The sequence below is a fragment of the Lissotriton helveticus genome, chromosome 10, assembly GCF_964261635.1.
Source record: "Lissotriton helveticus chromosome 10, aLisHel1.1, whole genome shotgun sequence".
NCBI lineage: Eukaryota > Metazoa > Chordata > Amphibia > Caudata > Salamandridae > Lissotriton > Lissotriton helveticus.
Genome location: NC_136071.1, coordinates 825,022,325 through 825,039,555, shown reverse-complemented (window position 1 = coordinate 825,039,555; position 17,231 = coordinate 825,022,325). Strand labels below are relative to the sequence as shown.

The following is a 17,231-nucleotide window of genomic DNA, read 5'->3' as shown; positions in this document are numbered from 1 at the left end:
GAGATGATTTTCAAATTGATGTGAGTTAATCTGCAAGACTGCTATGCCTCACCTAATACAGAATTAGCTTGATGTGTGGGATCAGTTAAAACCTTAAGATGACTACAGGTACTTGGATGCTTCTGTGCCTAAATACATTTTGCTGCCTTATCTAACAGGTTGACATTTTAGAAATGTTTGATTTAGCTTCTTGTATGCAGGGAGGTTTTTCTTATTTTTTTATTTGTCCTCATACGTTTGATCAGTATACGAATGGAGAAATAAGAGGCTATTAACCGGTTTTCTCACTATCCCTACGAAGCAAAACCCACTCTCTCCACACGGGAGGCGATGTTACCATCACGGGATCTATCGCTGCATGGTCGGTGTTCTCTTATCTCCCTTATCACAGATGCAGGGAGGTTTTGAAAAAAAGTATATTTGTCAGTATATTTATGTTTAGGAAAATATATACATCTTTTTGCTTAGAGGATATGTACATCTGCTTAGCTTTATTGCACTATAAGCAGCACCTGACACTGTATGTGACTATATACATGTCTTGAATGTCTTTCAATTGACTACATTTGAGGGTTCCTGAGTTTATTCCAATAATTTTAGATTCTCTAATGGTTTCCCTTGCAAAATCATGAAATAAGTTATAAATGAACTGCAAAATTGTATAAACCAAAAGCACCATCTAGATGATCAGCATTTAGAGATAAGAACCTCAAGAGGCACCAACATCACTGTGGAAAACACCAGATCAGAAATCCCCATATTTCCTTATTCTAGATTACCACTAAATCAAGAAAATGGACAAAGACTGAGACCTTAATTGTCGACCAGACTAGAATCCATTTGCTGGGAATGGTCACGGAATGTGGAAAGTCCGCCAACTCCAACAACAAAGGCCAAAGACCTGGAGCTTAACATTTGACCAGAGCTTGCCTTTATCTTCTAAAATCCATGCTGTAGTTAAGGACTTTTCCTTTCATAATATCTTTAGCAATCCCATATCGGTATTACTATCATGTGGTATACTGTAGGCTTCTAAAAACACTGATGAAAAAAAATCAAAAGATTACAGAATCAGGAAGTCAGACACTAATGGAAATCTGAAAGTGTTGCCATCAATCCAATATTGAAAACACTTTTATTTTTGTTGTCTTTGTAACGTTTTCTGTGCTATGCATAAGGTTTTTGGAAGAAAAGGCTATTGTAGATTCAGCAAGTTACACAGAATTACATTTCAACCAGGAATCTCCCACAACTACACCACATGAGATTCATTAGCAAACCTTCAAGAGGCTAAAATATCGAAGCTGATCTCTAAGAGTGCATGGCTTAAAGACGTGGAATACTCTGAATCAGACCTCAACTGTTACCACCTTACAACTTAATTGATGCAAGCCGAGGGCACCTTTCAGCTCTAGACCTTCTCATATAATTCCAAAATAACCCCACATTTATAAATTAGGTCTATTGCTCTTTCCATTAAATACAAATTCCAGAGTGTTTAATGAATGAATATAGTCATTGCCTAATCAAGTGTATGGCTGTCTCCAAAATCCTAATATTTTTGTCATTTATGATTTTTCAGTATTAAACAACAAATGGAGGAGTACCGCCTAGGAGAGTAGCAGAGAAAAGAACTCTGTACCTAGAGCTTAGAGCTCAATGGAGCACAGTGTGCCCAACCTTATAGCAGGACAAAGCATGTCCTTTTTGAAGACCCCTCACTCACCAACCTGGTTGGTGACATGCTTCATCATCGGGGTCCCACCCCGAAGGCCGAGTGCCAACAGGGTGTGCTGCGACACCTGATTACAGTGGAGCGGGTTTTCACTTTCTTTTTTATATGTACAATGATACTAGTGAGTGATAAGTGGATTAAAAAGGGAACAATACTACTCACTGCCAGACTTTATTCTTGAGTGATTGAACCCCCATAAAATAAAGTGTGACACCAATGTCTAATTAGGTAGACTTCGATGTCTGAGACGTGTAGTGTTTGTTAAAAATAGCGACGTGTGCTATGTGATTTAAAATTAGGTCTACATGTTTCAACCATCTTGCAATTGTGGGTTTTCGTCAGGACCGAAGGAAGTGACCTGGGTGGTACTCACACGCTAAGGTGCGCCCAGTCCTCGATCACATGAAAAAAGTGGGCCCACAAAATTGTGGACCTAAACAAAATATGAAAGTCTTCTCCCCACTCCGGAAGAAAAACTGAGATTGCGGTGTAAACCGCTACATGGGTGTCAGGGTACAGAGAGTCATGCGCACGTCACTAGTGGCTTCTGCTTATCGTACTGGAAACCTACTTGGTTCCTGTTCGGTACACCCCGTGATTATGATTTTTCTCCAGTGCTGATGGCGGTAGTGTTTTTACAGAAGTGGTGCAGAATCTCCTTTAGCGCTATCAGGAGATCATATTTAATGTTTGTATTTGTGGCATAACATTGGTATGCATGCGTTTGTGTGATGTGACCAGTATTTTTGTTGCAAAATATGTTGCTTAGCAATGGGCCACATGCTTTCATGACTTACGCAGGAATGCATTATGAATGTGATTGTACCACGCTATACCATGTTAAATTGATGTTTGGTAGTACATTTGTATGCTATTACTAATCCTTTACCATCGAAACTGTCTTTATTTGTGTCCGTACTTTGTGTGTGCTTTGGCAGTGTTGAGCATGTGAATCTCAGCACTCTTTTATTTGCATGGTCACCTTAAAAAATGTTAAGAGAAGGGCACCAAAACGAACTAAGGTGAGAGAATTCTGCACATTTTGATGGGATGTCAGCTAGGAGCTTTTTCATCAGCCCACTGTGGTATTTGGCCAGTCTATGCAAAATTTGAAAACGATTAAATGGCATCAGGTTTCAGGGACAATGAGTGTGTTAGGTTATGTGTGGGTACTAGTTTAAGACTAAGTGGATATTTTTCGTCTAGTTACATAGTTGGATTATTCCATAATCAACCTAGCACTACCACTTTATTGACTTTATTAGGTGTTCAGTTCTACAGTGATGAAGCACAGTTCATGTTCCGATGGTGGAGGCTATGCTTAATGTGAGCCAGTGGATTCTGGTGGAGGCCACTGGCACTGATTTTTGAGGATCAGTACATATTTTTCTGCATCTGACATTTACAGAGAGCGTGAGAGCAAAAAAACACACAGAGAGGAAAGACTGATGAAGAGAACGACGGGAAAACAGTCATAAATGGAGAAAGCAGGAGCCTGCAATACTGAGATAAATGGCCGGGTTGTCTGGTAGTGTATTAAAGAGGGATTTAGGACTAAGCAGCCTCAGAATTACGTGCACCAACATTTAATTGCTCTGGCTGGGGGCCTCTGAGCAGAGCTTTGGGCACCTGTACTCATTACAGACTTGCCGAGTTTGAAATTACTTTCTTCAGTGTTATAACCAGGCAGCCTGTATCCACTATTGACTCTTGCTAGTTTCAGGTTCAGAAACCCGGTACATTTCACCATGACTGGTAAGAAAGGCTTGCTGACTCTTATACCTGGGAAATGGCTGACCAACTGACCATGGATTGCCAAAGATGATGCTACTCACCCAGGGAAGACCTGCACCAATGGAGCATGTGGCCCGGAGTCCCTGCTGTGATGCCACAGCATGCACAATCTGTGTACTTCCAAGGACAGAGGATAACAAGGAATTCAATTCTGTCTGAGTTCTACAGCAACATTTGGGCACAGGGAAGCTGTGAAGTGGTTTGAGGACTGCAAGAAACAAGTTAGAGTACATAAGGAGAACTGCTCTTGCAGAAAGGCCTGCTTTAGGATCTGTGAACTCAAGGGATGGATGGGCTGCTAGCGTGTTTGGGTAGTGAGTGTTGTGTCTGGGCCAAAGAAACAGGCCCAAACTGCTAAACCTCCCGAGGCACGAGCACTGTGACACCACTGAGGCCTCAATGACTGGTGTTGGCACTGAATCTGCTCTCCTGAACATCACATTACCACCGTAGTCACTGATCACAAATAAGACAAATGGGTCAGACAAGGCCCCTGTCTATTGCACTTCGAGAGACGTGGGAAGCACAGACCGCCTACATTGTGATCCAAAAGAAGGCATGATCTGCGCTACAATCAATTTGATAAACACAAGTTGTATTGTTTAACCCAAGAGAACCTGCCTAGTAAATGAGGTATTTCTATTGGGAAAGGTGAAAGTGCTGAAATGGATCCATGCCCTTGCCAGACACCCTCAATACCTTCCCAGTCCCCACAATCTACCAGAAGAGAACCATAGAGATGGATTAGGAGAGTAATGCACAAAGAATGCCTTGCAAGGTTTCTCATGGAAGCAGCCCAAGCCACCTCCCTTAGTAATTACTATTTCACTAAAGAATGCCGGTAGAGCCAAAATTAACTTGTTTGCTTCTGGAATTATAATGTACAGTATTACGTTGTGTGTGATGTAAGTAAAGTACGTTTTTTAAAGAAGGCTAATCACCTACTAAACAGTTATTAATTTGTGTTAGTTGGTTTATTAAGCTCTGAATGTCTAAACCATCACCACCTCCATCAGGAAGCCTTGGACTCGAACATAACGCCCCTTTCAGCAAGAAATGTCCTCCAAGTGATGCAACCTCTATATTCCTGGTCTTCCTGACTCCTGGCCACTCCCAAGTTTAAAGGACTAACTTAGGGAGCAGAGATTTTTCTGTATTAGTGGCCCATATGGTGCATTCCCCTCCAGTATCTCTACAGAGTCATGCAAACTCTTGAATTCAGAAACGTCTTAAAGTTCCAACTCTTACCACATTATCTAATATTGCTGTGCCATGTGATAAATACTGCTCTTATCGCCAAGAAGCACATGTACTAAAAATCCTGCCTCTGTGGCAGAACCCATTCTTGATTTGTGTTTCAAAAAGGTTTTATTTCTCTCTTTATCTTGGCTTGGCTTCCTTTGGTGATATTCTTGTTGTGATTTGTATATTGATTTTAAGCAATAAACCCCCCCAAAAAATATATATATATACACACATATATATATATATATATATATATATATATATATATATATATATATATATATATATATATATATATATATATTTCTCACAAAGGCTCAGCTCACAAAGGATCACTCGACAGCAGGCCAGTTGAAAACTGCTCTTTATTGCATTTCTGGGTGAGATGCCAAATTCCGTCATTTCTTTAAGTCTGCCCGACGCGTTTCCGTGCAATCCGCACTTTCCTCAGGGGCAATTGACAAAGCAGCGTTAAGGCAGTTCGTGTTGACATTTAAGTAATTCAACCTGAGTGCTTGGTAGCACGTGACCCCCACTTACTTGTGGGAGTTGTAGTCTTTTACTGCCACATGCTAACAATGCGGGTGAATCCCAAAACCGGAGCACACTGAAGTGCTTTTAATATCACAGCGAATGAACTGTATATAGCGCTGTGAAGGTCTACATTACAATTAACAAGCAGGACCCACTGCGGGTTTTACAATTACCAGTGGCAGCAAAAGACTACAACTCCCACAAGTAAGTGGGGGTCACGTGCTACCAAGCACTCAGGTTGAATTACTTAAATGTCAACACGAACTGCCTTAACGCTGCTTTGTCAATTGCCCCTGAGGAAAGTGCGGATTGCACGGAAACGCGTCGGGCAGACTTAAAGAAATGACGGAATTTGGCATCTCACCCAGAAATGCAATAAAGAGCAGTTTTCAACTGGCCTGCTGTCGAGTGATCCTTTGTGAGCTGAGCCTTTGTGAGATATATATATATATATATACATATATATATATATATATATATATGTATATATATGCATGATATTAAAATACAGAATATTCAAATAGATATTTTGAGTCACTGAATATACAATTATTTAAAATAAATGTGTACGTAATCGAAAAACAGTAAATCTTTCCTTTTTCTTTATATTCATGGTAGGGCCACTCCAAATCGTTGCACAACATAGGCAGATAAACCGGAATCTGCCCAGCGAAGGGGGCCCTTAGAGAAAGTTAAATTATTTTTATTATGTTGTGACTGTAAGTAGGTAGCACATTGCATTTCACCCAAGACAGCACAATTGCACGAATCGAGACAGAAGAATCTAAGTTCCTCAAAACTGTGTGAGAGCATTACAGACTACATTCACAGTGGACATTTTTGAATATTTTCACACGTTTTGGCCATCTTTGAATGTTTTTTATTTAAGTAATATTTAAGTATAACAACATCATTTAAAGATGGCCACATGACTTATGTGTACATGCACAGCAGCAACTTGAACTGATTTTCCTTTTGCTTAAAGAAAAATCATCCTAAAATGGCTGCTATACCTACATGCTCACTCACAAAAGCCTTCTGGTAAAGAATTAGCATTGGGAAATTCACACGTTAGACCCATTCGTTTTGCCAATGCTTGTTTGCCTGAGCATCCATTAACAGAAAGTCTTTTCTTTGGAAAATAATGCGTGGTGGTCAAATATTGGTGAAAAAGTCTGACAATAATTCAAATTACAGATATAATAGTAATCCAAGCAATATATCCGCAATAGAGATCTAGCATTCTCACCTAAATTTCTGCTTGAAAGGTAGCACAATCTACCTGGGGACTATGTACAATATTCTGAGGCTTTGCAAGTATTACAAAGGTTCTTCTTGTAAATATTATCACTGTTAGAAAAATCTATAGGTAACTCTGATCTTATTTTAAAAATACGAACATCAGTTCTTGATACTATGGTGTGCAGTGGAAAAATATGCAGTGGAAACACAATTTTGTTCTTTAAAAGTGTCTAATCCCCTGTTGTGTTCCATACATTAGGTTCATAAAACAGTAGTGTATTGTTGCAGTACTAGCTAGTCATTCTTCCGTTAAAAAAATGTGGTTTAAAGAGAAGAAAGATAAGAAAGAATTACCTAATCATAAATGCCCACTAAGGATACTGTTTACTGAAGGAATAGAGGTAGTTATTTACACAAAGAATAAAGATTTTATAACAATACCTGTTCACAATCACCCCAACTTTCAAATACACAGGAAGAAGAGAAACAAATACATTAAAGCTAAGAATGTTTGAAATGAGCAAAGGAACAAAGGCAAGTCTAAAAGATGCAGGTTTCCAAATAAACACTCAAGCTGTGTTAGGTATGTGGACTCTGAATTATCAGATAACTTCCTCCCAAGGCTTATTATAAGCCAGTCAGAACTATTTTAGATTCCTCTATAATCACCCACTGACTTCATATCTTGGAATTTAATTGTGCATTGACTCTAGCTTGAATTCTTCAGCAATTGAACATCCCTCATTGTCAATCTTAGTTCAGCAGAATTTCAGCTGCAAGGCTCAGCAATCAGAACCAAAATTGACTTACATGACATTCTTACATGTGAATCTCTGTTTGACAAATGTGCTGTTCCTTAAATAGATCTTTTAAAACTATTGCAAAATATTAAGGACCTATGTATGATAGAATTCAAATAAATTGAATCTCTAATTATTTGGAAAGATCCGTTTGAAAAGCGGCCTAGAGTTTACATTTTTGTCACATATTATTCTTTCTGTTTTGTTTTACTTTAGGTGCATCATTTAGGCCTGTGTGAAAAGTAAACTATATAGCAGAATAATTTTGGGAACTTCACATTACATTTGTAATGCAAGATTACCAATATTACACCATCACATCACTGCATGGTAATTATGCACCATTCGCAGGAACAATGTACAGTCAATTGTGCAATTCGAGCTAATTTGCTCTAAAAATATGTGGTGCTCTTGTTTAAATGCATCATTGTGCCAAATATTGAAGCTCAAATATACATAGTTTTGTGTAATTTTGCATAATTATGCAAATTTAAATTAAGCAAATTTCACACATTCCTAGCATCAGTGTAGTTGCTTTGCTTTTGTAAAAGTACCGAAGGTAAAGAACAGTTCAAATTTAAGAACTAATATGTATGCCCCGTATTGGGAATCTGGCATGCCCACATGGTATGCATAAAGAAGCAAGAGAAACTGTAGTAAGATTAGGATCGAATGTGAGGAGGGTTTCAATTTTTGAAGAGCAATCTCAAGTTCATATTATGGTCCTCTTTGACCCACAAAAAAAATACTTTTAAATAACACTAATGGAGGTTAATATCATATAAATCATTTATATTCAAGGCAACTTAGGATTTTTGCCTGTGTGAATATTATGTGATTAGCAGCAAGGAGAGGTCATGTTTGCGGAGGACTAACAATAAGTGGTCTTAGAAAATATGTATTCAGTACTGTACAATGTCTAAAACTTGATTTGTATCCACAACCCAGCCTTGGTTACTTTTTAATGTATATTTACCACTGGCGACACTACATAGTGATGCTTTCAGGCCAGTGCAGGGGCTCATCACCAGGGTTATTTAAAGGGAACTAAGCAGCTGTGTGTTAATCATAGAAGACCTAATGCCAAGCTCTCTAATCAGGTCTTGGAAGTCTATAGAGAAAAAGAGAGGGCAGAGTCATGGAATATCTCAGAGGCACAATTCCAGTAGCAATTTAAAGCTGACAAGCAATTGGAAATTATTTTAAAACAACTAAGGGAGTAGGGCTGTATAGTCGTAAATGGTCAATTAGAAAACAACATTCCAGAAAGCTCGTCCAGTATATGTGTACATGGCCATTATATAATCTATTAAATGGTTTCTTTTTAACAAGCTTTTACATTTCTCTCTAACCTTCGCTGTCATGCTAATGAATTCAGCAATCATTATGTTCTATTCTTAAATGTAACCCCTTTTTTCCAAATAAGACAAAATATTGTTGGATCTGTTTGTGTACAGTAAGGTGATGGACAGTAACGTAAGCATGTGAAATCAGAAGGCTGTTATTGTTGTGACTGATACAAGTTGGTTTAGAAGCAGTTTAAAATTAAATTAGTTTCGAATACTGTGCAGTAATGTGCAATATGGTTTTTTCTTTTAATTTCAAATAAATATTTTCAAGCCATAGTTAACAGCTGAAGTGAATTAAAACCTTCAGAGGGCCTAGGTTCAAGTTTTTTTTATATTTAGCCATGAGCATTTTTAGACATCGATTGTCAGATGAACCAGTTTGTAATTTTAATTTTGTTAGACCTCTGGCAAGGCATCTGTACTGTGGCTGAATTTGTTTCCCAGTATATGAAGGCAAAATAAGCAGCTTTTTGTCAGTTACGATAAAACAACTTTTCATGGAGAGAGGGTGCAAAGAAGGTGTCTGACAGCCATTCTGTCAGATCGGCAAGGGGGAGTTTTAAAGAAATATGAAAGGAGAAGAGGCAGCAGGATAAAGAAGCATGCGGCGAGAGAGGCAAGAGTTTGAGACAAAGCATGACAAAGAAATAGCGAGAGAGACAGAAAGTGTAGAGACAGAGTGATGGGTCACAATACATTTTGGACTCGTGCTAGTTCCAATCGTATATGGTGAGTTAAGGTAGTGCATGCTCCAAACACCTTTTACGGCTGTGTAAAGAAAACAGTATTCTGGAAGTGGCAATATGTGATACCAATGTTTCTGTACATTTGTTGAGAACCATTTTGTTGTGGTGGTGATGTGTTTTATAGCTTTTGTGCTGCTGCGTTTTTGTTCTCGTTTTATGGCGATGTGATTTTATTGGGTTGTAATGGTATTGTTGTGTTGTATTATATTGTGATTGTTTTGTTGTTCCCTTATTTGTTTTAATTGTGTTATTTTACTTTGCATGACTTATTATGTTATTTTCTGTTGTTTACTATGAATATGTCAACAAATGCTGCTATATTTCCAATAAAAAATAGCATATTCCCTGAAATGTCCCATGACAAGTGACCACTTACCACTGTCTAAGGTGGTAAAATAGTTCTGATCTGGCTCTTGAACTAATAAAGACACCAGTCAACCCAAATGTGTGGCAGAGACTCTGGCTTAAATATACATTTGCAGTACACACTTTGTGACAGCCTTTTCTTATGTTAGTGCTCCAATAGTTCACTTTATGTGAAACAGCCTAGAGAGCTCACTTCATCTCATGCTAGCCATCTGCTATCTTGTTCATCTGACATTTATTTTACTAGTTTGTATCTTCAAACAAAATCAGTATCACCAGTGTGTTCCAAACTGTTTAGAACCACAACTCAATGTATAGTATAGAAGGACAGACTTTCATGACCCACCCAGCTTTAATGAACATGATGCAGGCGTTTTTTATTGTAACTCTAGCATTGTGTGGTAGTGCACTCTCATTTACTAATTTCCATTGAAATGAGCACTAAATGTGCACAGACATACAGTTTTACTGCTAAAACTATAGCGCACACAAATGATAATGTGTGGAAATCGGGCTTCAGTGATTTATCATTTGTGCATCACCCAGTAAAGTGTCTTGATTTGGTTTGATTTATTAAAAGCTTTGTTTCCATCACACTCTAGATGTTAAAAAAATATACATCGTTTTTGCCTTCCTAACTTCTGAATGTGTACAGTTCATTCACAGGTATTTACATGTTGTTGTATGTTACAAAACAATGTCATCCTACAGTCTTGCAGTTCAGACTCTGTGTATCCCATCAAGATGTTCATATAATATAATTCCATTTACTTTTCTTTCTCTGAAGGCAATTTGAGAGTTTTTAAACACCCATCCCCAAGTAAAAACAAAATTAGAAGCAACTTGTTAAAATATATTGCCTTTCTCTGGCCTCTCTCTTTGAAGAACAGCAAATGTGACATGATAAATACAGAATTTAAAGGCATCTTTATTTATTGCTTGATGAGTTACACTATATTGATACCTGTACTTTGTTATAGTCTCTTTTAATGTATTTGACTAGGAAATTCAAATGCTGTTTTTTAACAAGCCAGAAAATATAGAAATTGTACAAAATATCAGTTACAATAGTGTTATCCCAAGGTGGGATTTGCTTAGTTGTCACCAAACCCCATTGAATGTTAGTTGGATCAATGTATCTCATATATGGGTACGCTGCACATAACACGGTTTAAATGTGTGCATACTAATGAGTGGGTTTTTCTGCATTTGGAGGGGAGGGTTAGTTAGTGTCTGGATGTGTGAATGAGTGGGTCAATTACTGAATGAATGGCATCATGAAAGACGATAGGTGTGAGAATAAGTGAATGAGTGACTTTAAAGACGGGTTAGTGGTTATGTGGATGGATGATTGGATGGGTGTTTGAATGGATGGATGGATGTAGACATTCAGGAGAGTAGTCAGAGATAGTATAGCTCTTTCAGCCCCCTCCAGGAGTGGGGTCTTTCCTGGACAAGTTAATCTCATTGTCCAGAGATCCTGATTCATTCAATGTTTTTTTTTCTTACAAAGACCAGGTGCGGGGCAGGGTCTCTTTCAGATGGAGGGACAGAGGTTAGAGTCTGGTGTGAACATTCTGTGACTGCAGCTGCATCTTCCCCCACAGATAACGCATATCTAAGTGTCTGAGTCCATTTGCAAACACGAGACACATTTATTTATAATTCCTAATTGTTAACAGGTATAATTGCCAAAAATACATTATGTGGATCATACAATACACTTACTCTTATTGTGCATTTGAGAAAGCACAGTGCTGCAATATGGCTGCCTCCTTCTACTCATTTGCTATTTGGGCCTATCTTGTATTGAACAAAGGTTTCCCAAATTATGAAATCAGTTTTTGTCTGCCCATCTATTTTTAGACATATTACGTGTGAAATTGAGGCAGTCAGATATATCTTCTGTAGCAGTTCCATACTTCATTGAACCCAACAAATATCACATGTAACAGCTAAAAGCCTGTCTAACCAAGGTGATTTGTAAGCATGGTAAGCATATCAATATTGGATGCCTGTATTTCTCTTCATATGCATAGCCTAATAACAACTTTAAATTATTTGTTCTTCTTTCAGCTGAATTTTTATTTCTCCTATGGGGCGTTTACCTCTGCTATGCAGTACGGACAGTTCCATCAGCTTTTCACGAACCCCGCTATATGGCTGTTGCAGTTCACAATGAGCTGATTATCTCTGCAATATTCCAAACAATTAGGCAAGTGTTCTGCATGGCTAGTAACTAACCTGATATTTTGCATTCATCGTGTAAAAGTTGTATTGCTAAGTAGACATAATCTGAATATATGAGTGTTGAATTAATGTTATGCTTTGTTTTCCATTAAGCTCAATCATGAAATTTAGAGAATAGGGTGACTTCAATTATTACAAAATATTATATAAGATATCACATAGGCTAATGAGCAGTCAACTGCAATGCATATAGAAATATTTCTTCTCATATGAATCAAAAATGAAATGAAATTATGATTTGACTCTAGTAAGAGACTAAGGGCGTCATTCAGTGATGGTAGATGGTAGATGGTACCCCATTTCATTTAGTGGAAGGGGAAGTGATGATTCATTGCTAGCTGCACTGGCAGACAATCAATGGCAGCAAAACATTTGCCATAGGGTCAGCACCTGTGAGGCATCAAGAGGTCAATAGTGAAACAATAGCACCGCATTCCCCGCTGTCTGGTGGGGTGATATCTAGGGGGCCTTTCTACCCCTGTCCTGAGACCTCCTGACTGGATCTGGACAGGGGGGGCCACCTCTGTGTACTTTGCAGGGGCTTCCCACTCAAATTTCCTTATGACACTGCAGGTGGACCTCCCATTAGGAAGGCCTTCAGATGTAGTTTTTTACCTATCTGGGTTTGCTGTGTGAGACCAGAGCTGGGCTGGGACTGTAAACCGACCCTGGCAATTGAGTCGGGCCGGCCGTTCTGAGGGATTGCATGTGGAAAATACCCCACCCTGACGGCCCACCGCGGAAACACCCAGTGCCTGCTAAGGCCAATATGGCCCTGTGTGAGACATGATGATCCTGGTCAGGAAAAATCACCATAGACCCGCCCCCATGTTCAGGGAAAAGCTTCCCTTCACATTAATGCCATTATTTTTTTATTTCTCAGAAGCAAATTCCAGGTTCAGGGATTTGTTTCTAAGAAACGAAAATTAATGCTGAGTGGCCAGTGCCAACATGGCTGCCTGCACAACATTCAATTTTGCCAGAAGGGCTTCTGCCACATGATGAAAAATGATCTCCCAGCATCTACAAAATGGGCAGGTGATTTGCTTCCATTTTTGTGGAAGCAAGAAGTCCTTCTACTAAGCGGACCAAATGGGCTCTTTGCAGCCATCTGTGCAATGTGTGAGCCCATGGTTTTCAATTTTTAAATATATTAAAAATAATCATAACTTTTCCTTTATACATGCAGGCAGGTTATTTTGGGTTAGCAACTAGAGTCACAGAAACAGGCAGAATACCTACCTTATGCTTGTGCATGGTCGTAATTCATGCATGTTTGAATTTAGGTCTGTCCTATGAAACCATTATGCTGCACTTAACATGTGTAAGCAATGTGAATTCCTTGACATACATTCTTGACTTACTCATGGACGATGATTCACCAAAATATCAGGGGTAGTGGAAGTGCCCTCACACACCTTTTGACTTGAATAATATCACACAAGTGACATCATCATGGCCTTTGACCCAAAACTTTCCCACAAAGTGATGTCAAATGATCTTGATTAGTTTACAATAGTTGACATCACTGAAGTTCCCTAATAACTTCTAGACTAATATAACAACACAAGTGTCTATTTTAGATACCACCGATATTAGGGTGCGGATTAGCTATGCTGAGGAACCTTGCTCCTTTCTCTTTGAATGAAAATGAAATATTAAGTAGTTGTTATGTGTCGGCATTGGCTCAACACCTGTGATTCTGGGCTAATCACTTAATCTCTGCATGCCAATGGACAGCACGCTTATCATCCTCTTGGATGATAAGCGTGCTATATAAATCTACAGATATATATATGTGTGTGTGTCTTCATCCCAAGAATATATTTAAGGTTATATTCAAAAACATACTTTTAAATGTTTTCACGGTAATAAAACACAGCAACAATTTGTTTAAAAATGTGCATTCCGTCATGGATGTGCCCCTGTAAGCCATAAAAAGTGCCAGAATTTTACCATTAGTGCTTTCCATATTTCATGGGTGGCTTCTATGTTAAACATTACCTCTAGTAGGCAAGGGCCAGCATTTTGGTTGTCTCTTCCCCAATACGCCACAATTGTGCTCCCTTATGCCAAGAATGATGCCTAATTTGCCAGTTCTAGCATTTTGCCATGGGTGTCCCCTATGCCAAAGATTTTGCCCCACTATGCCAGTTCCAGAATCTTTCCATGGGCATCTCCAAATGCCAAGTATTACCTCTAAAATGGCAGTACCAGTATTTTGTCACAGGTGCCTGTAATTCTAAGAATTGTATTTAGTATACTAGTGCTAGCCTTTTGCAGTAGTTGCCTCTATATGCCAAGAATTACCGGATATATGATGCAACAATGAAAGCCTTCACACCAAAGGCTTTTACAACAAAAGCTAAAAAACGAAGATGGCATGACCACTCCAGTTTCTTCGTCGAAAACCAATATCACGCTGTCACATAGGGAAGCATTTCAGATACTGCAACAACAAACGCCATTTTTACGCATACTTTTACTTCGATTACCATTACAGCGCCAAATTGTAATAAACAGCAAAAAATATTTAAAAGGCATGTAAAAAATATACCTTTCACTTACCATTTGGCGTGCACGCAATTTGGTGATACGCCAATCAATGTAACCGCCTTTGGGAAAGAAACTGTTCATACCCAGGGGGCATTAAAGAGCACAGTGTCTTATCGGAGGTTGAGCAATCGTCTTTCTTTACTAATTTGCGAATATTGGCAGTATGCCAACAAATATTACCACAACTGTGTGCCACTCTATTGAGGCATAAAGGATATGTGGCTGTGTTACATTATCTTCTTGTGTCACGTAATTTTCAACAAAATTTAATGGTGGTGCTATGACCTGCTCGTTTATTCGCATCCTAGCAAGAGCCTGAAGGGCGCAGTGCTTGCTGGGAGAAAAGCACGTAACGTGAATGAACTGGAATGTACTCCAGAGCAGTCTTTTTACACCTCAATAGAGTAGCACACAGCTCTGGCAATGCAAATATTCACAAGTTCGAAAGAATGCCGATTTCCCAACTACTACACATTACTGGACGTATGTGTCCAGTAATGGTTCACCAACGGGTTCCGAGTCTTAGTCTGCCCCAAATGTCCTGCCAAGGAAATATCATGACCCAAGGTCAGGACGAACTCTCTGTACTTTTGGGACACCACCATTCTCCTAGCGGTCCCATCCTTGAGGTTTCTGGCCTCAGTATAAAGCAGTCCATCTTCCTAGTAGATTTTGCAAAATATACTGTCATCCCCCTCCTCTTGCTTGGAGGTAATTTTCCTCAGGTTCTCAAGGGTGGGACAGTCTCTCTGTCCCTGACAAAACTCCTCTCTTAAGGGCCCACTGACTCCTGTCAGTTTTGCCACGTCTGACAGATCTAGCAAGGATGGAATCCCTTCCTCAGAGATCAGATACTCCCCATCAGGGTCAAATTCCTCTTGCACCTCTAGAGTTCCCTGGGCTGGCTTACAAGACCCAGTCTCCTGGTCTTGGGTATGTGGCCACTTGTTCCAGAGTTCAAGTGTTCCCCATTTCCCTTTTGGATAGTCTGTGTCCTGGTCACAGTACATATCCTTTCAGAGCGCTCCAGTACTCTCAAATGGAGCCCTCTCTCCACCAAAGACCACTCAGATGTGTCAAGCTCATTGCACAGTAAACACTAAACTGGGAGCACAGGAGACACAGCTACATTCAAAGGGCTTGTCACAGCTCCCCATTCCAACTCCTCCTCAGCCATTGGATGGAGTTTGATACTGCTGTCTGCATAGGTCACCTAGTGAACCACACTAGGTAGGATTCTCTCTTGAGACACCCGGGTGTCTAGGATCAGAGTCACACGAACCCCGGTGTCTCTTAGAGCCTCAACCTCAGTCCAATTGACTTTAGGCCTCTGCCTGCACCCATCCATGTTTGGAGGTCAGGCGCTCGGGGTTGTAATATTCACCCCACCCAGGCACACTACGTTTACCTCTGCCACTTCCCTACCCCTCTCTGTGGCAATATGCACCCTCATACATACACTAGCAATCCCTGGGGATGGCCTGATAATGGGGAAACATATTTGTACAGACAGCATCTCCTTTCTTGTGCCCTGGCTGATTACAGTCAAAGCACTTTCCCAACTTTGAAGGATCAAAGAACCTACCATTCTTTCCCTGATACCATCTCCCTTTGACTTTGGCTTGGCTCGGCTCGGGGGACACCTCCCTCCTTGTTAAGGTTTTTGTAGGTCTTTTGAGGACTTGTGTTTTGAACCTACTTTTCCCTGAGCTTTCCTCTGAGAGACCTGTCTTCCCTTCTTCTGATCACTCCCCTAGTGCTGATTGGAAACCAGGCTTCTCACCCACTCATCAGCTGCTTCCCCCAGCTCTCTGGTGTCTGTAAGCTTAGAGTCCACTATGTACTGGTTTAACTTCTCTCCAGCACAATGAGTCAAAATGTGTTCTTTCGAAAACAAATCATACAATCTCTTACATGTGCTTACTTTGTTACCAACAATCCAACGTTCTAGATCTTTCACTGAAATGTCCACAGAGTCTACCCAGGACTGTATGCTCACTTTCTGGGTGTCTCTGGACTTCACCCTGTACTGTTCTGGATTTAGACCAAACTTCTTGACTAAGCATTGCCTCTTATGAGAGTAAAATGTTGCCTCTTTCCCCTGCAGGATCAGGAGCCTATCCCTCCCAGCTACCAGAATCAGTTCCCACAAAAGTGAATCCCGATGCTTGAAACGAACCCCCACCTCTCAAGAGCCCTTTGAAATTAAGTAAACCATTTAGTAATGTCATCCAACTCTATGCACTATACACTTGGTAAGCTTGTGGTGAAATCCATCACCCCTGGACATCTCAATCTCATCTTTAATTTTGCTGCCACCATTTCGTCTTGCTTTCTTCTCCTCTCTCTAATCCCTAGCTAATTCATATTTCCTCTCTTCTAGGGCTAGGTCCCTTTCTCTTAGAGACATCCATGGCCCTTGTGTGGGAGAACCCACTCTCTCACCTCTTGGAATCATGTACCTACTACTGGAAGTAATGGAGAAGGCATCATCCATGCACTTCTCCTGGGTGACATTGGAGGGGTCAGCTTCCCCGCTCTTGAATCTCTGCAGCTGCCCCATGCCAGACCTTCAGGGACTTAATCAACCCTGCCTTCCTAATCTTTTTGAATG

The 17,231-nt window shown here is 39.9% G+C and overlaps 1 protein-coding gene across 1 annotated transcript in view; it reads left to right on the top strand.

The window, feature by feature from the left end:
• GPR158 (G protein-coupled receptor 158) overlaps window positions 1-17,231 on the top strand; it is a 1,439,213-nt gene that overhangs the window by 1,274,444 nt on the left and 147,538 nt on the right. Inside the window, exon 8 of the mRNA XM_078664368.1 lies at window positions 11,888-12,026. Within this exon, the coding sequence (XP_078520494.1) occupies window positions 11,888-12,026 (139 nt within the window). The remainder of the gene's footprint in view (window positions 1-11,887; window positions 12,027-17,231) is intronic.